Source organism: Triturus cristatus, chromosome 3_1 (genome assembly GCF_964204655.1).
Source record: "Triturus cristatus chromosome 3_1, aTriCri1.1, whole genome shotgun sequence".
Classification (NCBI taxonomy): Eukaryota; Metazoa; Chordata; class Amphibia; order Caudata; family Salamandridae; genus Triturus; species Triturus cristatus.
In genome coordinates this window covers 364025376-364049016 of record NC_140583.1, presented here as the reverse complement: position 1 = coordinate 364049016, position 23641 = coordinate 364025376, and the positions used below count along the sequence as shown (strand labels likewise).

Here is a 23641-nt window from a genome sequence, read left to right as displayed (position 1 = left end):
TATATAGCGCTCGGGGAGCTTGCCATCTCGGCACAACTGTGGTTGAATCCACCTAATTACCTACACAGGACGTACTTTACACCAGACATACTATGGAAAGTAGGGCATAGTCCCACCCCTGTATGCACCAGGTGAGGTTAGGAATGTGGGTCTTTCCTGCACATGGTCTGGTCTTATCCTGTGTTCTAAAGATACTAGTGCAGAGTCAAAGGTGCCCTGTGGGAGGTGTTTAAGGTCTGGCCGAGCTACAGCCAAAGGTTGCTCTCTTGAGTGTATTGGAAGAGATCGGGTCCCAAATGCGGCTGGTCCTTTGTGCACCTTACCTGTACTGTAGCCAAAAAAAGACACTGTGCGTAGGTGGTTTTCTAGGGAGTCCACTTCCATGAGTGAATGGCATGGGGGTATGACCTTTTGTGTCATGATAGAGCAGCAGGTATATGATGCATAAAGATACCCACACAAATTCCAAAAGATCTGGGTTCCATGGCAAATCTAAACATGATGCCGACAACTAAACTACTGTGGACAGGGAAGAGGGAGGTTGCAGATCCCATTGTTTTGTACCTATCATTAAACCCTGTTCAGACTATAAGGGATTCCGAGAGTGAGAAACGGCAGGTGAGGTGCTTAAAAAATGTTAGTGTTAGATAAGCACTGAGGGTGGCGGGCCAGGAGGACTTGTAAACGACGGCTAGTCCATGGGATGCCTTTATCTTGGTTTTCCCTTTTTCTGATACGGTCTGAACTATAGGATGTCCATGGAGTTAGTAATAAATTAGGCTACTGATTGGCTAGGGTTGGATCACCTGCTGACCCAAGGCGACTGCAATGCTTTACTTGCTGCTCTTCCAGTGTTGTTGTGGCCTGTTAGCAATAATTGGCTGAGATTTGGAGGGGCAGACAGTGCGGTAAATCTTTGAAGGTGGCCGTTAACTGGTTTTTAGGTCTCGCCTGATCCAGCGCATGCGCTGGTCTGGCCAAGACATTTAGTGTACGGGTTTTCAAAGTGCTGCCACACGGCCTAGCACTTGCGTTCACGCGAGCGTGCACGCGTGCATCCGGCAGCTTTCAGCGCCCGAGGCTCCATCTTGAGCTTTCACTTTTTCCGCCGTCGCTCGCGCACCCCTGCTTTCACTTTTGCTGTCTTGTTTTTAGTTCTGTTTTTAGTGAGTCACATATAGGTAAAAACACATGCGATACAATTTGTATAACAGAGCATGTCTGGTAATCCTCTTTTAACACCCCCAAAGTACTTTTATATGCGTTTCTTGCAGGATGATCATCTCTGTGCAACCTTTCATTTACAGCATGGAAGTAATCAGCCCCCAAGAACTGGCACCTTATCAAGAACAAATCCGCCTACGCGGAAGCCGCCGAGCGCACCAGTTCTAAAAACATTTTAAATAGCAGATGATTCATGGTAGGCTTTGTAGACATTTCCCTTGACCCCGCAAGGAATGTTTACTGTAGCACACACCAGAATAGCCCTTTCCTTTTAAGTCTGCTTTCCATCAGCATGCCGCTTGCTAGCATTGCATGCTGATTTTCTTTGCTTTCACAGATCTTACTCACAATAGGGAGCAAGTTTATCCCAAGCCTTTGACAGCCAACCATTCAGAATTGATCAGCTTTCACTGCAGGGTTCACCAGTGACGCATTGGGTAGTATAAGCAAGTGCAGCTCCATTTGCTACTGACATCTCCAAGCAGAAATATTGGTTTCAAAATGTTGTCATTTTGAACCTGGTAACGGTAATATTCTTTATGTCCATGTTTGCATCTTTCCTCTTAATCGCCTCCATTATGCAAACAGAAGGAAGTATGAATGCCGTTGCCGAGGCTGTGAAGGACACAAAATATATAACTCACAAAACTACTTGACATTACTTAATTTCCCTGCTACCTGTTAGTAGTTGGGAATTCTTTCGAGGAGGGTCATCAAATGATTTTTTTCGAGGTCGTCTCAACCTTAACTTATGTGACTCACTAAAAACAGAACTAAAAACAAGCATTGGCATAGCCAATAGGTCTCGCCTTTGGGACCTTATAAGTGTTTAGCCATGCAATAGTTGATGTTGTTGCACCAAGGATATTGTGCTGCATAACTAAATACTTATAAGGTCCCAAAAGCGAGAACTATTGGCTATGCCAATGCTTGTTGAGAGGGTCACCAAGTCAAGGAAGAATTCAGTGCTGTCTGGGGAACTCTTCTGGTGGAGCAGTGATCTGGAAGTGATAATTGGTCATAGCTTGACAGTCGCTGCTGAATGGCTGATGATGGAGAGCTGCCTGGTGATCAGAGGCTGAAGTGTTGCTTGGGATGCATCTTCGGTGTTATGTTATAAGCATTTTTAGGGCATTATAATAATATCATACATGAATTTCCTAAGTCAGTATGGAGTTACCCACAAAGCTCTGGAAATTTTACCCAGCTTTCCAGTCCCCCGACATCCTTGGGACTCTGATTTTCAAAGATAAACCACCTACTAATCACTTCCATGACAACTTCCATCATGTACAAGCACTGAAACATATACAGAACTCTCACAGTATGACTGAAATCTGATTTGCAGTAGGTACTGACAACTCAGTACTTTTTTTTTTGTCCTGGTGCCACTATTGTTTGCAAAGTCAAGCCTGATGTTCGACCTGTACCACCCCAGGCTATTTTCAATTAAACATATAGCCCTGCGATCCAGTCCATCCAGTTTCCTGGTTACTGGTTCCACGCAAGGTGTAATCATAGAACACAGGGGATTAAATTCTTATTGTTCATATCTCAGTACTGACACACCCATTGGCTCTCGCAAAGCATCTTTGTTCTGACCTATAGTGTGCACTTGCATTTCAGTAGTGTGCATATGAAACAGTCTCTCAGACATCCGTACACATATATCCCCATTCATATGCACATATGTTCATACATCCCCAAAGACCGCACTCTCACTGACACACACGGCAGCCCCATCATTGTGCCCCTAGTCAAAGTATTTTACTCAAACCATAGCACCTGGCTCTATGGAATTAAGCTGGGCGTGGGGGCATCTGGTAACAATATGCAAATTCCTTAGCCTTTAGTAGCTTGCAATGATTTTCATTGATCAGAAGTAGCTCTCACTACAGAAAAGGTTGGAGACCCCCTGTCTTAGCTCAACAATAAAAATGCTACAAGGTGAAACAAGTTAATTGTACCATCCATAACTATGAAACTATGTAGAGGCACCCTAGCCTTGTGTAAAACATTCTTCAAAATTGTCACACATCAGAATAGTAAGGAAATGCAGAAGCAAACAGAAGAAATTAATCATAGTTAATATCCCAAGATAGGACAACGAATAGCTATATTAAAAGGATGAATGTTTGAAATCAGGATATTCGCCCCTTCCCACGCACATAAATGGGTTAATTAGTAGTCAGAATTAAAAAAGAAAAGCAAATACTATAAATCTTTCTGGAAGGATAGTAATAGCTTGTCTTGATGAAAGCTCTAGTAAATAAACTTAGCATCTGAAATGTGGCACCTCACATGGTATGGGTATTCTAAAGCTTCTTAGATGTGAATCTGAATATTTCCGTATTTCATGTTGTGCCAAGCAACTCCGTAGAAAAACGTATGCCACTTTTCGTCTATATGATGACTCATAATAACTTGGGATGGTCTTTGTTCCTTTCTAACTTATGCACTGGCATTCACCAGCAGTTATTTCACTGCATGCTGTCGCCAGCTGAACTTTCTGCACAACTGTTTTCAATACAAGTATGAATTGATTTGGTATTGTTAAATGACACTTGAAGAGCACACAATCTACTAGTAATAAATAAATAAATATTTTATTGCATGTTGCAGACCCAGTTCTAGCGGGTGGGCGGGGCCCACTCAAATATGACCTTCGGCCCTCCAAGTCACAGCAGAAGAGCCTACAAAGAAAGCACCTGTTAAGTGCTTCGTCCACGTCGATTGAAAACTTTGCGATTTTTCTTCCACTTTTGGCACTTTAATTATCAGGGGTCATCAAGAAACCTCTAGAACACATTTTAAAGTGCATAGTTTTAATAATAGCTGTTTTCATTATGTACTGATAGGGAGAAAAATACTAGCTTTAGATGATTTCCCTGTTTTTGTACCGCCTGAGAAATTAAAATACTGGTCATGTCGGTAAAAAGAAAACAGCCTGGTGGCAACCTTAGGTCAAGCCTGAGTCAAACTGCAGTAGAGAGGTGTGCGCTAACCTGTTAATGATGCAGCAGGTGCAGTAGCACCAGGGCACAAGACTATGAGCGGCTTTCGACACCTCAAGTATGGCTGTTTCTGTGTGGGGATTCTGAGAGAGTTATGTAGCTTGGTCTGTGTAGAACGTGCGCAGTAATATACTGTAGACGGGGGCATACATTATACTACTCAGATAGTAGTTGCAGTTTATGCCTCACTGGATGAACAGCCATAATCTGGAATTACAATGACAACAAGAATAAGTGTGTCAGTCTGTTATCTGGCAGATGCTGTGGTAAAGTAAATAACCGTTCTATCTCAAATAAGAATTTGTGCTGGGTTGGATTTATTGTCATCAGGGTAGCAGGGTTACAAATGTGCGCATTTCATATTCTGATTTCTTGTCACTGTACAGTGCATATTCCCAGGTTACATTTGCCACATAATCCACTATTTGATGCATTATCTGCAGATTTAAAAGAAAAAAAGAAAAATCTTGCTTAAATGCATCAAAAGTTGCTAAAATATACTGCAACACGTGTTGCCACACAGTTGAAGGGCCTAAGCAAAGGCAGACTGGTCACTTTTCTGCTGCTTATTGTTATATTTGGGTGGTAAACTTGTACTGCTGAGAAGTAACCTATACCCATATAATGATAAGTGGAAAAAATTGACAAATACTTTTGCAAAACGTGCGCCTCATTACACTACATTATTTTTCTTTCTATGATGAGTAATTTAATCAGCCCTGCTGCAGCATTTCAGTGTTCCTGATTACAGTGGTCTTACTTTTCACATATACTAGCAATGGTACTGACTAAAATTCAGTTGAATAAAGAGTTACCCAGAGTTATGCAATGTGTCATGATATATACACATGGTGGCATTAAGGCTAATTATCCAAACTTACCCCAGAACTAAATAATACATTTCACAGGTATATTTTAAAATTGATATGGTTATAATTTTGCCACAAAGTATTATTTCAAGATAAATGGATAGTCTTTTCATACATCACAGAACATACTTTACAATGCTATGTTAAAACCAAATAGGTACAATTTATAAGACATGTCATCTGTTCTATTTGGTCACATTTCCGAAAAAGTGTTTGGCAACTTTTTACATTTATTGCATAGCACTAGGTTTGATAAGATTCGCTGTTCAGTGAGAGGTCGCACGGCTGATGATTCATGCACAAAAGCTGCAGTGTGTGTGTGGTCCTTCAACCATCAGAACCCAAAGCTCTATCACCTACACATTCAGAAAATACATGCTGTCTGGTTGCATCAAATAAGTTAGTGTCATTTTATCAATATCATTGTGCACACACATCCAGTGTTTACTGAACCAAAATACACCACATATTTGCCCCATCACATGCATAAACACCATGTTTATACCCATACACAAAACACACAGGCACACTCACACCCGGCTGCACACAGTAACACCTACACCAGAATGCCATGCCACACACATGCGCAAAAAAGCCACAGGTACACACACAAGCATTGGCATAGCCAATAGGTCTCGCCTTTGGGACCTTATAAGTGTTTAGCCATGCAACAGTTGCATAACTAAATACTTATAAGGTCCCAAAAGCAAGACCTATTGGCTATGCAAACCGGCCGCACGTGCGGCCGTGAAAGTGATCGCTATCGCGATCACGATCAAACATCAAAGCGGATGTGCGGCCGCGAAAGTGACAGTAATCGCGGTAAAGTGCGGTGCGCGCGCCCGCGCACATGCACTGTAGCTCTAGGCTGGCCTGGTAGCACTTTTTGGAGCCCTCTCAAAAAGTCTCGCCAGACCAGCGCATGCGCTGGGTCAGGCGAGACCTAAAAACAATACTCACTCAAACTGCACAAGTACATATGTAGATCCCATATACTAGAGATACACAATCACAAACTTTCACGATTCACAAACAGGCCCTATAAAAAACTGCAAACCCCACAAGCTCTCAGTGCTTCTCTCCCCTTATCTGATTCTACCTACAATATATATTACAATGGCCAATGAATGAAGTTCACCTGCCTGAAATTAAACGCTAAGAAGACTGAAGTTGTGATCTTTAAGCAGATCTGTTCTCCATGCGACTACTCTGAGGGCCAACAGAGTTAGGACCTACTTCCCCCTTCCCTAGGGTGACCAGATTCTCAAAACAAACAAGCATTTACAATGCAACGGTCTCGGCATTGTTAAAGTTAGAGCTATTGGCATTGCTCATGACATTATTTTTCTTTTATGTTTTTGTTGGGTGGGTCTCTCTTAGGGAATTTTAGTTACGGTTTCGCTTAGGCTCTGGTGCTCGAGCACACGGAGGAAGTTTTTACGGTCCTTTGTGAGATGAATCAGGCCGAGCAAGGGATTCAGGGGTATCAAAATCCCTACTCTTTAGCACACGCCCCTTTCATCTGAACAGGGAGCGAGGAGCACAGTCCCAAAAGCCCTTCCATACCCAAAAATATTAATGTTGTTTTATGGTTTAATCCACGCCAGCGCTTTTCATCCAGCTGAACGGTGCGATTTTATAGGAAGCGTTTCAAGTTTGGCTTTGAATGCCCCGTGCAAATTCGGTCGGAAGATCCGGGAACGATTTTCAAGAGGTTGGTAGGGGATGGCTGGATGTCAGGATGAGAAGTGGCTCTCTGCAGACTGGGTGATGTATTTATGGCGTTTGGCTTAACAAGGGTGTGTCGTAGCGGTATTTGTAATGCCAGGCTCGGGGGAAGGACCGGAGGCGGCGCAGCGGGCAAGGAGTAAGGAGGTCGATGGTGTCTGTACCTGCCGTTGCCGGAAGTCCCAAGTTGTTGGAGCGATGACGCCGTGTGTAGGGCACCGCCGCCGGCACTGGTCACCGCATCGCCGGCGGAGGTCGCACGTCTCGCCGCCCTCAACTTCGGCCACCCTCGGCGAGCACCGCAAGCTGGTAAGCGCCCCCTGACCTCACAGCGGGCAGTAGCAAACGCAAATTTCCAATCGCAGGATGTTTTCCGTGGGACGGAGGTCTGGTCTGAGCTTCCAGCGCAGTCTCGGAGGGAGACTCCGAGACTGCGCTGGAAGGGTATCCAATGGGGAGGCGGGGCTTAATTTAAGGCAGGATTCCCTTCACAGTGGAACCCACATACTGTGCCGCTGTGCAGAAAATGTCACGGGGGTTCACTCCAGCAATCCAGTTAGTTGTGTAGCAAGAACATACGGAGACACCACCGCCTTTCTCCGAGGTCAAGCAGAAATGCCTCGGAGAAACGCAGCGGCGTTTTCGTATTCGGGGGCGTGTTTTTCTTTCTCTCCTCTTGCCATTGGCTGGAATGTTTACATTCCAGAGGAGAGAAAGAAAGTAAAAAACACTCCCCCGAATCTGAAAAAGATGGGGCTTCTTTGGAGAGACAAAGCTCTTCTCCAATGGCTGACCAGCATTTAAGAGGCCAGCCAATGGAGAAGAGAGAAGAAGAGGGGCGGGTTCAATCCCCTCTTCTGAAAACATTAAATCTCGGAGCGAGACTGCGCAAGCGCAGCCTTCGCAGCCGAGACCTAAAAAGGTCCAATATTGGAAATGTGATGGTTCATCTTTTCTTTCATTTTTTGTTATTGGAACCATATGCCACAAATAATAAAATATGTTGCCACCTAAACATGGTGGCAAAATGCGAGCAATAATAAAAAACTATATATATATATATATATATATATATATATATATATATATATATAGTTTCATAGAATAGTATGGCGGCTTCCTAAAAAGGTTTAGAAACCCTTTTAGTTTTAAAGCAATCACAAGATACCATCACGCAAAAAAAGAGGTACTACTGACTTAAATACTGTAACCTGAGCACAGGTTACTTTACAGAGGCTGAGATTTAAAGAGACACTATATACAGAATGACTGGTAAAATAAATTAAAAGTGGGATAACAAAGTTAAGGGGGGAAAAAGCATTGGCAAAGTAAAGTATTGGCCTACTGACCCCAGCACTGAAGCACACTTTTTAGGCTGATGGGCTCATGTGATCAGGAAAAATGCCACCTCTCACACTACAAGAGCCAGTGGCTGTTGTGTGCCGATCAACTGTGCCATGCAGCGATGGGCAGAAGCAAAATGTGAATGACAAAAGAACAAACAAATGGATGAAGATAGTCAGTTTCTAATTGAGACCGAGAGCAGCAGCTAAAGCAGTCTCTAATCAAGACTTAACTCATGTCCTGACATATCCCCAATTGTTTCACTTGGAATAATACCCATGAATTGCTGGAAAGCATAATAGATATATGGTTCATACTCCAATTAAGACCTACTTGATAATGTATACTATACTTAACAGGAGTTTACCTGGTGTTTCTGGTAAACACATCTGCGCAGCCTATGCCAGCAGATACAGACCTTTCAAAATTTTAATTGGGGGCAATTTCACATTAAAAAAGCATTGGCAATTGCAATCATTTCTACTTCTGTATTCAAGTAAACAAAAACGCTTGTGCGCTAGTTTAACAAAGAGAATAGGTAGCACATGGTAAAAATAGGGGGTCCTTGTTTATCAAACATAGGAAATATTGCCCTGGCAGTGCAGAGGTCACTGGTCTTTAAACTCTGTATGAGGAAGAACACACTCAGTCACCAGTCCTATCACTGTTTCCTCTGCCAAGACGTTTAAGCTTTGTGAACATCTTGTCAGTAATCAAAAGCGAAAATGATTAGTAGCACCAGGGGAAGTCCATAATTTGAGCCGGTGGTTGCAGAAGGAGCCCACCGGCCCACATTTTGGGTGACGCGCACTTTTTCCTCATTAGGCTTTGACCCAGCGCAAGAGAGAAAAGACCAAATGGGGCGAAATGAGGAGGAAGAGAATAACGAAAAATCACTGAAAGGGGAGAAAGAAGGGATGAAACGGAACCAGAATGGGTGCAGTAAAGGGACATCAATCAAGACTGAATCATTGGTATCGAGCAAGTCTGACATTCATCCGCATTGGCTGCGGGCACTTTTACATACTAAGCACTGAACAGGGGCATATTCCATTGCACACACTGAACATACAACAGCGAATGTTCGTCCACTACCACAAAACAGTTACATGAGCTCTCCTATGATAGACAGATGCCAAATGGGCATCAGTACAGAAAGTTTCCGTTGTGCACAGAATGTGTAGCCTGAACGTATTAAATACCAGCTGCCCTCGCACACAAAAGAAACAGATCGTAGGAGTGTGTGTGTGTGTGTTGGGGGAGCTGTCAAAGACAACCTGGAGCAGATAGCCAGACACTCACAGAACACAATCACTGCACTTGAAGCAGTCAAATGCAGCTGGTAGAATGCGAGATTGGGGGAGGGTCTACCAGTAAGAGGGTGAACTTCCGCAAAGGAAGGCCTGACTTAGTTTGCCTCACTTAAAATTGCCCAACGCAACAGGATGCACTTCGAATGCATGGAGAAAACGTAAATAGCCTAGTAACTGAGTAACTGTATTCCTCAAGCTTGAATCCTGCAATACCACTCCAGAAACAATGGACAAAACGAAAAAATTCATTCACAACCTGTTACATTTATGTTTTTACGAGTCACTGCTTTATTAGGTCTCTCCTGACCCAGCGCATGCGCTGGTCTGGCGAGACTTATTGAGGGGGCTCCAAAAAGTGCTACCAGGGGCGTGGCCAAGATGGCGGGGTGAGCGGACGCTTCCTCCCGTAGCTCCTCCGGCCCGGCCAAGCTAGAGCCCTTTTCTTATGCTTCTCTCCCCCCGCTGAGGCTAAGCGCAGGAGAGGAGCGTGGCGGAGCATCAGGGGTGCACATTGGTGCTGTTTTGGTTCGGATCGCCTCGGGGGAACCCCCCCAAAAAAGTTCGATCGAGACCAAGGAACGACGACGGCGAGCCCGAGGGGCGGAGCGCATTGGAGAGCTGTCCGGGCGCCTCGGCTGGGCCTGGTGCTGAAAGTTGCGATCTGGAGGGGATCTGGCCCGCCGATCGACGGTGACTGAAGGAGCCTTGCGGGAAGGGACCCGACGGTGTGGAAGGCTTGGGACGGGTGCCCCGGCACTCAGACTGGTGACGGCGACACCTCGCACTGCGGAGGCCCTAACCCCTAGCCGAGGTACTGCGGACTCCCTGATGGGGTCGGACCATCTGGGCCCCTGTGCGTGACAGACGGGGGCCGGTGGTGGAACTTATTTTACTGTGGGGTGCCTCGGGGGCCCCGGTGGTGTCGTTGGGCCTGGTCGTTTTGGCCTGCTCCGCCCCGCCGCCATTTTGTCCCCGAAGGAGCAGTGGTGGCAGCCTTCGCCGGAGTCCTGGCTGCTGGATGCAAGTGACCCCCGCTGCTGCTGGGCTGATTACCGGAGGGATGTGCTGATGAGACCCCTCTGCAGCGGCCCCCTTGGTTGTTTCACACAAGCTCTTGCGGCTGACGGTGACCGGCTGGGGCCGCCATTTTGTCACCTGTGACGCAGCGACTTCACTCGTGGGGGATACCCAGGTCGAGTGCTAGCCGGCGGCTGAGCACCCCTGGAGCGCCTGGATCGGTGCCCGACTGCGGAGCTAGCGATGTCTGGAAGAGGAGGCCCGAAGAAAGGGGACCGTACCCTGCCGGACATGCTTGGCAGGGCCCAGCACTTGCGGGACAGGACGCAGCCCTCACCGGGGCCCTCCCGGGCTCCGGCGGATGTGACTGGAGGGGAGCCACCCGTCACGAGGGCCTTTATGGAGGAACTGTTCAGCTCCCTCAGGGAGGACTTCCAGACACTGAAGCGGGAGGTGGCCAGCGAGGTCCGAGAAGTGCGCAGGGAGGTGGAGGGCCTTGGCGAGCGTGTGGAAGCGGTGGAGACGGAGGGCCAACAACGAGCGGAGGAGATAGTCCACCTCCAGCAGGACGTTCTTCGCCTCCGGGAACAGTGTGTGGAGCTCCAGGCCCACTCCGAGGACCTTGAGAACAGATCTCGGAGGAACAACATCCGAGTGCGTGGCGTGCCGACTGCGGACGAGGGGTCCGATCTGGGGAGCTACCTGCGGGCCCTGTTCCGAGAGATCCTGGGGGAAGCTGCGGACTTTCCCATCAGCATTGACAGGGCGCATAGGGTTGGCCGGCAGCGCCAGTCATCGGCACCTCCACCGGACATTCTGGCCTTCCTGCCCGACTTTCCACTAAAGGAACGCATCATGGCTGAAGCCCGCAGGAAACAGCCCCTGACTTTCCGGGATCGGCCGGTGGCGCTTTACCAGGACCTCTCCGCCATCACTCTGCAGAAACGCAGGTCCTTTAGGATTGCCACTGACTTTTTGCGCGAGCATGAGACGCCGTACTCTTGGGGTCACCCCTTCCGCCTGATTTTTCGGTGGAACGGAGTGTTACACCAGCTACGCTCCTTGCAAGACATTTGTGGTGTCCTGGGGCTCACGGCGGCGGAGGAGGAGGGAGCTACGCCGTCGTGGAGGTCCTCGGAGAGACGGAACCGGCGGAGGTCAACGAGGCGGCGCTCAGCGACCAGTGTGGGGCGCCCGGACTCCCCTACCATCAGAGCGGACATGGCCGACGCCCTGAGAGCGGCGGCCGGGGACTCGACCGGCTCCTCTAGCGTGGCCTTGACGGCCTAACACACACTCCGGGGGGAGATGTCTTTAGCTTCTTTACATGCTTGGTACGGGGCGGGGGGGTTGGGGGGGGAGCGGTTGGAGGTGAGTGGCTGGACGTCCACTTCGCTCTTTTCTACGGACTTGCCCGTTTTGGGGCTTGACTGAGACTATGGGGGGTTTGAGTTTGTGGGTGGCTAGTTGCCAGGGTTGTGTTTTGGGTGGGGGAGGGGGTTGTTTTGGGGTTGGGAAGGTCCCGTCCGATGTTGTCTATGCCCGCTTTGTTTTGGCTTGTCCTGCGCTGCGGCCCCACCCGCTGATTCCCTGCCCATTGCATGGCGCTCCCGACCCCCGCGAGGAATGCCGGGCCTAAAGGTAGTGACCCTTAATGTTCAGGGTCTGAACAACCCGGTGAAGCGCAGGGCGATCCTGTCGTTGCTGGAGGGGACGCAGGCGGACATTTGCCTTTTGCAGGAGACACATTTATTGCCCCGAGATTGCCATAGGATGCGCTCTGCTAAGTTCCCTACCCAGTTCTTTTCCTCGGCAGCGAACAAGACGGCGGGGGTAGCCATTCTCCTAGCGAGCTCCTTTCGGGGGGAGGTGTTGCATAAGTGTGCTGAACAGAAGGGGAGGCTCCTGGCGTATCGCATGCGCCTGGGAGGCATAGCATTTACAGTCGGCTCCGTTTATAGCCCAAACGATCACCAAGAGCGCTTCCTAGATTCCGCGCTGGTGGATGTCACTGCTTCCCCCGACCGCCACATTATCTTGGGGGGAGATCTCAACATTGTCTTTGACTCTGTGATGGACAGATCGACGCAGCGCTTCCCGCAGACGGGGGAACTGTCCCAGGCTGGGAGGGCCCGGATTGCGGAAATGGATCTGCACGACCTCTGGCGCTCCATGCACCCCACGGATAGGGACTACTCTTACTTCTCGCACGCACGCCGAACCTACTCACGGCTGGACTACCTCCTGGTGAGTGGACCGATGCGTGCCGCGGCCACGGCGGCGGACATCGGGGTCCTGACCCTGTCTGACCACTCCCCAGTCACCGGCGTTTTCCAGTGGCCGGCGGCCTCCCCCTTTCGGGGGGTGTGGCGCCTCCGGGATACACTTCTACACAAAAAGTCGGTGGTGCAACGCATCGGGGAGGTCATACAGGACTATCTCACCCACAATGGCAACACTGACACCTCGCAGGCGACACAGTGGGCGGCATTGAAGGCCGTCCTCCGGGGGGAATTCATCTCTATCTCTGCAGCTGAGAATAAGGAGCGGCAACTGAAGAGGGATGAGCTGACAGCTCAAGTCCGGGAGCTTGAGCAGGTCCACCGCCGTACGGGGGCGCCGAGGGTGTGGAGGCAGTTGAAGGCAGCGAGGAAGCTCCTGTCGGCTCTGGATCTTGACAGGGCGGAGTACGCCGCCCTACGCTTGAAACATGCCTACTACACTGGGGGGGACAGATGTGGCAAGCTCCTAGCACACAGGCTCCGGGTCGCGCACCAGCGCAGCGTTGTGAAAGAATTGGTGGGCGCGGACGGGGGGGTTGTCTCCGGGGACGCGGAGGTAGCGGAGTCTTTCCGCGGCTTCTACGAGGCGCTGTATGCTGAGCAGCCCTCCTCGCCACGGGATGCCGAGGGCTATTTGGAGTCGGTTACCCTCCCGGTACTGGATCCGGCTCAGGCTGACCACCTGGAGCGGGACATCCATGTTGAGGAAGTGATTTCAGCTATCGCGCGGCTGAAACATGGCAAGGCCCCGGGCCCGGACGGGTACACGTCGCTATTTTACAAGACTTTTTGCACGGCCGTGGCCCCTGTCCTTACTCGGCTATTTAACTCCTTCTCCGAACCGGGAGCCATCCCTCCGGATCTCCTGAGGGCGACGGTCGCGGTAATCCCGAAACCTGGGAAGGATCGGGCCCTCTGCGGCTCGTACCGACCCATCTCGCTTTTAAATGTCGACCTCAAGTTGTACACGGGGATTCTCGCGTCCAGGCTGAGTCCACACCTCCCCGACCTGGTGGAGGCAGACCAGGCTGGTTTTGTGCCCGGCAGACAGACGGTTGACAACACCAAGAGGGTGACGCATGTTCTGGAGAAGGCCTCAAGGATCTCGGGGGAGCGGATGTTGCTGTCCGTTGATGCGGAGAAGGCCTTCGACAGAGTTCACTGGCCGTATCTTGAGCGGGTCCTCAAGAAACTGGGAATCGGCGATAAGTTCCGCACCATGGTCTTTAACTGCTATAAGCATCCTTCGGCGTCGGTGCGGGTCAACGGGTGTAGCTCCGGTGGCTTTGCCATCGAGCGCGGCACGCGGCAGGGCTGCCCTCTTTCGCCGCTCTTGTTTGCCCTCTACATGGAGCCGTTTGCTCAGAGGATTCGTAATAATCCGGATGCTGTCGGGGTCCGGATGGGCCAGTACGTCCACACCGTCAGTCTCTACGCGGACGATGTCCTGCTGACTTTGGACGACCCTAGGAGGTCGCTGCCTGCTTGCCTCCGAGAGCTGGACGCCTTTGCGGGGGTGGCCGGCTTCAAAATGAATATGAGCAAGTCGATGGCATTAGACGTGTCCCTGGCTGCGGAAACCAGGAGGGATCTTCAGCGACTCTTCCCCATGCAGTGGTCCTCGTCTACGGTGCCGTATCTGGGGATTCTGCTGGCGCCTACATTACCGGAGATGGTTACGGCCAATTATGCCTCCCTCAGCAGGAAGATCAAGGACGAGCTTGGCCGCTGGAACAAAGGCCTGCTGTCCTGGCTGGGGCGAATCGCGGCGGTCAAGATGACGGTGTTGCCCCAGATACTATATCTTTTCCGGGCCCTTCCGCTCCAACCCCCGGTGGGCTGGATACGGCAAATGCAGGCTGACATCTCCCGCTTTGTCTGGCAGGGCCGCAGGCCACGCATGAAGAGGGTCCTCTCCACGCTTGCTCCGGAAGCGGGGGGTCTCGGCATTCCGGACCTCCGTAAGTACTTTCAGGCGGCACAGCTCCGCTATCTGGTGGAGTGGAGCAGGTGGGAGTCCGACAAACATTGGCTCTTCCAAGACCAGGCAGTGGCGGGCCGCACCTTACAAGAGATTCCATTCCTGCGCCGCGCGCATCGCCCCCCTAATCTTTACGCTTCCTTTGTTACGCGGGTCCCCCTGCGTGTGTGGGACGCGGTCTGTGAGGCCCGGGGCCTTACCACCTTCCCTTCGCCGCTCACGCCCATTGCGGGCAACCCGGACTTCTCCCCAGGGATGGAGCCGGGGGTTTTCTCCCACTGGGTGCAGGCGGGCTGCAGGGCACTCTTCCAGATCTATGGCCCGGAAGGAGTGGTTCCTTTTCAGCAACTCCGCCAGGAGTTCGGCCTGACGGAGCTGGACAGATTGCGCTACATGCAAGTTCGGCATTGGGCCCTCCAGCCCCAGGTGCGTGCCACCGCCGCCCGTCCAATTACACCGTATGAGAGGTGGTTGGCTACGCGGACCTCCGACGCTAAACTGATCACCGATCTGTACAAATACCTACAACCCCCGCCGTTTCACTATTACAACCCGGGGAGGGAGCGTTGGCACAGGGAATTGGGTAGGACACTCAGCCACAAGGAATGGGACAAAATTGCGTATCGGGCGCGGCACTCTGCATATCACACGGGCCTTACGGAGACCTTTACTAAGGTGTCCACATACTGGTACTACACCCCGGAGAGACTGTATGAAATGCATAAACACACTGACAGGGGGTGCTGGCGGAGCTGCGGGCAGGAAGGTACCCTTACACACATTCTTTGGGATTGCCCAGTGCTGACCGCCTACTGGAAGGAAGTCTTGGACGAGGTGGATAAGCACTTTGGGATAGAGCTGCCGCGACTCCCGGCGTATGTCCTGTTGGGCCTCCCCGATGACCTAATGTACCCACTGAAGTCCCGTAGGGGTAGGCAGATCGCAATTGCGCTGGGGTCTGCGGTTCAGAACATTCTAATCCACTGGCGCACAACCACCGTCCCCTCCATCACCGGTTGGTTGCATAGGCTCTGGCATGTGCTGGGGATGGAGAAGCTGTCGCTTGCGGTTGCGGGGTAGATAGACCAATTTGAAGAGCTATGGCAACCCTTTCTAGCGCTGCTGTCCACTGAATTCCGGGAGCTCCCCTGCCCGAGGTATCTTAGACTTCTCAGGCTGATGCCGCCGGTGACCCCGGCGGACTAGCTTACATGTGAGACGGGGACCCCCCGGGGAGGGGGGGGGGGGTGCGGGGCTTCCTGGTTAGGATTACTCTGATGCGGGACCATAGGACGGGGGGGGGGGGGGGGGGAGTGTTGTTGTTTCGTTACTGGGAGGATGGGGGATGGGAGGGGGGGGATTGTGTTCTATTGAGGTGTTGATGGGGGGGTTTTTACTGCTTAGATTTGGGGTGTCGGATACGCGTGCGGGGATTTCACAGCTTGTATTTCTAGCTTTCATTTACTGTGTTTTTCCCCCTGACCCACCGCGCTACCTATTGCCAACCCTCTGGAGTTGCACCCTTTTTCTTTGATTGTATTCCATGTATCCTGCCCTCCTATCCCCCTCCCCCATGGTTTGTTTTGTCTCAATAAAAACGTTTTAAACAAAAAGTGCTACCAGGCCAGCCTAGAGCTACAGTGCATGTGCACGGGCGCCGCGATTTACCGTGATTACTTTCACATTCGCGGCCGCGCGGCCGCTTTGATGTTTGATCGTGATCACGATCGCGATTACTTTCACTTTCGCGGCCGCAGGGCCGCTTTGCATAGCCAATAGGTCTCGCTTTTGGGACCTTTATAAGTATTTAGTTATGCAACTGTTGCATGGCTAAACACTTATAAGGTCCCAAAGGCGAGACCTATTGGCTATGCCAATGCTTGTTTCCATTTGTCACCAAAACGTTGGTTCAATTCGTTCCGAGTTACAAAATTCTTTGGGGTTGGGCAATATATTAACCCCTTCGCCGCGGCAGGAATTCCGCCGCGGCGCTGGGGGGGGGGTTTGGGGGCAGCGCGGTGGCGCTGTGCTCGTGACAGAACCGCTCCGTCACGAGCCACGGTTGAGCTGTGCTCATGACGGAGTGGTTCCGTCACGTCTCTGCCCACTGCGCTAATCGCCCGCACAGGCGGGGAATTAGCGCCGCGTGGGCGGAGCAGCGGCCAATGGCCGCAGCATGACGGAACCACTCCGTCATGAGCACAGCGCAACCGTGGCTCATGACGGAGTGGTTCCGTCATGAGCGGGGAAGGGGTTAAGATCTCCTGTGGTAAATGTATAAACGTGTAATAAATACTCTTGTTGACTACGGTAACATAGCTCAGTTAGCTACACGGCAATAGCAAAGTGCAGATATCGAAACTCCCTTAAACATCCCACACCTTAGATAGGTCTCAATGTCATACCAAGCAAGGGCAACTTTTTCGCTGTGTGTCCCATTTTACAAATCGCGATAGCCACCCACGACCAGTTCAAAAGTACCATATTTGCTTCTGAGCATGCTTTATTGTTTCTATGGCACATGTCTACGACATTGTGAGTGTATAAACGCCCTCTTTTAAATGTTACTGTTCAATAAAAAGTCAGAACTGTACAAGGCATGTTTTGAGAAAACTACTAGGTTTCTGAAATCATCGCCTGGGGAAAAGTTCTCAAATCTCACTGCAGCACACTGGATCTTAAGATCCTTGCAAAAGGTGGATGTGAGGGGTGTTTGCAGCACTGAAAGAGTGAAAAGTATTTGGTTTGCGTTGAGGGATATTTTAGCAGAAAAAGTTGAAATAAGGTTGAGAAATATCTAAGTCAGGCTAAAAATGAAGTTTCTTCCGGCTTAACAGGGAACACTGACGTGGAGGTGTGCGCGTGGACTTGGACCAAAGTATACATCATAGCGAGGGTCTAGGGAGCCTTTTCGACGCTCACTCAGACCCCGGCCCCCCTTTGGCCTGAAAAGGAAGTGACTGTGGTGCCGCCACATCAGCAGCTAATGGCCGAGCAAACACCGCAGGGGTGTAGCTCCTGGCTTAACTACTAACACTACACCTAGGTTCGCCTATGAACCCTTCAATCAGCTTTACAATTAGTCTTCTAGTATTCCATGTACTTAAAGACAACTCGAAATCAACTTAGTTTGGTTGAAATAGATGGTGGGGACTCTTATTCTTACTTCACACATTGTAATTCGGCTAAAATTCTGCGAGCGCCTTTGAAAGACGTCACGTTAAAGGGAATCCAAGTACTTTGCAGTCACCAACCCTGCGTGGGAGATTTTTTTTCTAGGAAGGATGTTATTCGCATGAAAGTATCTGTTCGTATTTACCAGGGCGCGAAGAACATGATGAAATGCGGCGCCTCGGTAATGGCGTGAGTGAACATCTCGACGTTGTAGAGGTGTTTTCCGTGGGGGTCCTCTTCCTCCTCCTTAGCCAGGTCGGAGTCATCGGGCTCGCCGCGGGCTGGCAGCAGCACCGGGCAGAGACAGAGCAGGAGCAACAAGCACCCACGGGGGAGAGACATGGCAGCCGGAGGTGAGGGCCGAGGAAAGAGAGACCAGCAGAGGAGAGCGACAGGGAGGTATTTGTAATGCCGAGCTCGGGGGAAGGACCGGAGGCGGCGCAGCTGGCAAGGAGCAAGGAGGTCGATGGTGTCTGTACCTGGCGTTGCCAGAAGTCCCAAGTTGTTGGAGCGATGACGCCGTGTGTAGGGCACCGCCGCCGGCACTGGTCACCGCATCGCCGGCAGAGGTCGCACGTCTCGCCGCCCTCAACTTCGGCCACCCTCGGCGAGCACCTCAAGCAGGTAAGCGGCCCCTGACCTCACAGCGGGCAGTAGCAAACGCAAATTTCCGTTCGCAGGATGTTTTCCGTGCACTGAGGCACGTTTGACCACTCTGGGGGAAGAGGCTACCACTTTTGAGCCGAGAGCAGGGGGAGAGGACGAGCACACCACTGCCTTTCTCCGAGGTCAAGCAGAAATGCCTCGGAGAAACGCAGCGGCGTTTTCGGATTCGGGGGCGTGTTCCTGCTGTTCTAAAAAGGGCGTGGCTAAAAAGTGAAAAGGACAGCACGGAACACGCCCCCGAATCTGAAAAAGACGGAGCCTATTTGGAGGGACGGCTCTCTCCTCCAATGGCTGGCCTCCGTTTAGGAAGCCAGCCAATGGAGGAGAGGCAAAAAGAGAGGCGGGCTAAATAGCCACTCTAAGCATCATAAGATCTCCGGACTTACGGTTCTGCCTTCGGCAGACTGGACGGTCCCTCAACCTAAAAACGGGGACAGGTCATAGACATAGAAGTAGGACTACGGTTTGCAGTAACCATCGACATAAAAGTAGGACTATTTGACAGCTGTCATAGACATAGAAAAAGGACTACAATGAGAGCTCCTTCCACAGACCGAGATGAAGCATTACAGACAACAAATCTGCGGTCTTTTATTGGCACCCCTATCCTTTACACAGCAGCATTAGTACTTTTTATTACATTTACACTTTTAAGGACTATAGCATATATTTGCCAAAAATCAATAAAACATCACAGGCTAGCAAACGCCAGATTTACTAGCTTTATCAATGCTCGTTCCTATAGCTGCACGTCAGCACCACGTAAAATACAACTCACCAATGTTGCTTAGTTGCTCATGACAGAAATGCATGGGAGGTAAACTGCGGATTGCTAAATTGCCAAATGGCAGCCATGGACCAATGTAAAAAAAAACACTTCTCTCCAGGTATTACTGCCTTAGGGTCTTAAGGGTTGCAAAGGCTGGCCGACCACACAGTCCTCCCACATTTGCGTGGTCACTGCTGGGATGTCATGTTACCTTACTGGGGTATGTATAGTGAACTCTAGCCATTGGTATCATCTCATAGTGCAATAGTGTGAAGACCTGAGCAAAAAGCTCGAGCAGCGCTGCTCGCCTCTCCCACAGGCGTTAATACTGCTCCTTTAAGTCCTTTCCAGCTAAACAGTTTGCCGTAATCTGAAAGGTCAGTCAAAAGATCAAGTCATAGCTTTGATATGGAGAACACAGAGCATGCATCAATTGGTTATGAATAAAACATGCAATGAGCAATGCATTAATCCTTGCATGTTATGCATAAGGGCTACTGAAAAGTTTGTATGGCTATGAATACAAGCTACAGGACGAAGAAATATTGTTTTATCCAAAGTAGAAACTTTGGCTGGCACAATGACGTAGGTGGCGCTGCGTGTAAAATGTCTCTCTTCAAAGGATTTCCCTTCTTGCTACAGCGCTTACCTCAGTGACGACACATGCCGTAAACAGTGCAAAGAGAGCATGCCGCGCATGCTCAACCGGAACAATGGAAAACAGGGACATTTCTGTGTTTAACCTGGACACTGTTTGAAAACAGGGACATTTGAGTCACTTGGAGAAAAGTGTCGGGACACGGGGACACTTCTCCAAAAACGGGGACCGTCCTGGGGAAACGGGGACGTCTGGTCACCCTACCCTTCCCCCAATCACCCATGTCAAAAACCTTGGTCTCGTAACTGACTGCAAACTCGACTTGACAGCCCAAGTCACGGCTGTCACCACCTCATGCTTCCACACCCTGAAAAATCATCTCTCACCTCAAGGAGCTATACTGTGCAGATTTTGCCACCATTTGGGAACTGGTGCATAATTATGCTGAAGATTTTCTATTACTTCATGATATGTATGTATCTTTAGTTATGTTAGGGATTGCAACTGCAGCCTGTAAGAGCACCTTTTCAACACTATCCTGTCCTCTCACCTTTTCTAGCACAATGATTGGAAACAGAATTTGACCATTTTAGCACATGAGAAGAATAGGATGAAGCTCACAGCAAACGTATGTATGGTTGAGTTTTCAAATAACAACAGGGCCTGTATTATAGATAGGGAGCAGTGACCCTGTTTGCGTCACTGCCGGAATCCCATGCCTACCCTGGAGGCAGCACTTTCTGTGAAATACGGGACAGCTGTTTATAAGCTGGACTGTTCCCATGAGGCACAGGGTCAGACTGATTTGCATATGGCCATTTCTGAACTGGGGTGGTGGAGTGAGCTAAAGAATGATGAGGGACTTAACCCAGATCAGTTGACTGGGGGGTGAGTGTTTGATTTGCTCAAACGCTCCGTCCATCATCCCCTTGGGCATCGCTTTGTTCGCCCTAAGTTGGCAGGGTATGCCCAGACATGGTCCTTTGCTCACTTTGCCACTGGATTCAAGATAGCCTGGCTGATGAGGGTTATGAACCCGAAACCGGTCCGAGGATGCTTGTTTCCGGTCCAGGGAAGACATGGCTTGGCAGTTTGGGCTGGACTGTTCCCATGAGGCACAGGGTCAGACTGATTTGCATATGGCCATGTCTGAACTAGGGTGGTGGACTGAGCTAAAGAATGGTGATGGATTTAACCCAGATCAGTTGACTGGGGGTGAGTGTTTGATTTGCTCAAACGCTCCGTCCATCATCCCCTTTGGCATCGCTATAAAGTAGATCTGTTCTCCATGCGACTACTCTGAGGGCCAACAGAGTTAGGACCTACTTGCCCTCCCTCCCAATCACCCATGCCAAAAACCTTGGGTTCGTAACTGACTGCAAACTGGACGTGACAGCCCAAGTCAGGGCTGTCACCACCTCATGCTTCCACACCCTGAAAAAACATCTCTCACCTCAAGGAGCTATACTGTGCAGATTTTGCCACCATTTGGGATCTGGTGCATAATTATGCTGAAGATTTTCTAGTACTTCAGGATTTGTATGTATCTTTAGTTATGTTAGGGATTGCAACTGCAGCCTGTAAGAGCACCTTTTCAACACTATCTCCTGTCCTCCCACCTTTTCTTGCACAATGATTGGAAACAGAATTTGACCATTTTAGCACATGAGAAGGATGGGATGAAGCTCACAGCAAACGTATGTATGGCTGAGTTTGTAAGAGTTTTCAAATAACAACAGGGCCTGTATTGTAGATAGGGAGCACTGACCCGGTTTGCGTCACTGCCGGGATCCCATGCCTACCCTGTAGGCAGCACTTTCTGTGAAATATGGGACAGCTGTTTATAAGTAAAGAAATCATGTGTTTCAGAATGCAAGCGACATGAAGCTCCCAATTTAAAGAGGGGAGAGAGATCCCCTTGCAGGCAGCAGCAGTTCGTGACTGCACCTGTCTGTAGGGCAATGTCTGGGGAGGGGTCCATGGTAGCCCCCTGGCACCCTTCAGCAGGCTGGCTTAAAGAAGCACCCAGACTGTGCACCACCTTTTGTGGCATATTGTCAGTGCTTATCTTAATGGTCTTTTGCCACTGCGCACGCATCCTTGATGTGAGGCGGGCGCAGAGGCAGAGTCATTCCCTCATTTGCACATGGCCATGCTCCCATGAAAATGAGGTAATGCACTCTGAAGACAGCGTTGGCTCTACATGCGCGATAGTGCGATCAGTATTATAGAATCTACCAAAGTGCGCTGAGGCGCACAAAGCAGGCCTTTGCCCCAAGAAGGTTACCTCTTTGACTGCAATTACCAGTTTTACAATTGGCAAGCATTAAAACATCTCCCAGGTATTAAGAATACTGCTTTCTTTTCTTCCAAATGTGTTGCTGTGTTTTAAACTTTTTTTTTATCAAAGAATGCTATGAAAATAGACGGTTACAAAGATCAGTGTGCAAAGAAATAGGTTTTGAGCAAATAGCCAGTCTTCCTAGTGTAAAGATGCAAAGGCTTGAGTGTGATTTTATTACCATCTGTTTGGAATCCAGGTGCTTTTATTGAAGCCTGGCCTGCTGGAAATGAGGGTTGAGCCTGACTCGTTTAGACATCAGCTTTTACTCATAACTCTCCACGTGCTCTGCATGACTATTAGGAAGAAAATAGAAAGTAAATCTAGCGCGTAGAGGCTACCTCCAGAATTGTCAAAAATTAGGGACAAATTGGCTCATCCGAGAGCACCCTTGGCTCATCCAGATATAAATTCCAAGGCAATAAGACGCACAGCATTCAACCTAATGCTGCTTTGATGATACAAGATTCAGATAAAGTACAGAAAGTCTCAGGAAGGACAGTGAAACTTCACTAAAACAGGGTCGGGAGGGTGGCTGAAACGGTGAAAATCCGGACAAGTAAAATTTAAATTTAACAGAGATTATAGGTTCGGTCTAGGCTATTTCAGAGGCTGTAACTCCCGTCCTCCTTGTGGCATCGCAACTGCCAGTAGTGGGAGCAGGGTTCGGTGGAGCTGCGCTTTTGAAGCAACAGCCTTCTAGGAAGTGGCAGCCTTCTAGGAAGCCACAGCTTTCTAGGAAGACACACACTAGACATCTTATAACACCACAACTTCCACCACCCCTCAGCATATCCCGGTCTCCTGACATTCCTCAGGGTTCCGCTACACCCCAGCCTCCCCTGCAGGCGCTGCGCACTTAGAATAAGACATTACCTCATCCGCCGGTAGCCCGAACACTTCCATAGGAGAGACGGCCATGGCTCCGGACCACCCACGAGACCTATTCCTGACCACGGGCACCACTCACTTCCATACCCAACAGTTCAGCAAGGTAAGGACCCAAGCCCGAAGGCGATTTCAGGCAAGCGACAGCGCCCGAAGTCCCCGCAAATTCCAGCCCGCCCCCTTCTCTTCACGCACCTCCTGATTGGCTACCCTTTGGCTTCGGCCCCGCCTCTTGTCCATCTTTTACCGATCGAGTGCCCCCGCCCTTTCAAACTCCACCAAAGGCTTGGTTTCTGTTTTGGCTGCAGCGAACACTTTCTACGTTTACATACATAAACATTATACCGTTCCAATATGCAATAAGTGTTTTACTCAGCTCTTTCTGAGTAGCGATCACATTTAGATGCGACTATGTCCTTCAGTGGGTTGGGCA

General features: G+C 49.9%; 1 protein-coding gene across 2 annotated transcripts in view; it reads right to left on the bottom strand.

The window, feature by feature from the left end:
• The window catches only part of NEDD4 (NEDD4 E3 ubiquitin protein ligase), a 1922401-nt gene extending 1898981 nt beyond the window's left edge, over positions 1-23420 (bottom strand). The window contains exon 1 of one of the 2 annotated variants that reach the window (XM_085644133.1): positions 23197-23420. In XM_085644133.1, coding sequence (XP_085500259.1) covers positions 23197-23241 — 45 coding nt within the window. In that variant the 5' untranslated portion in view covers positions 23242-23420. The remainder of the gene's footprint in view (positions 1-23196) is intronic. The other variant, XM_085644134.1, reaches the window with a different exon arrangement.
• Between the last annotated feature and the right edge of the window lie 221 nt (positions 23421-23641).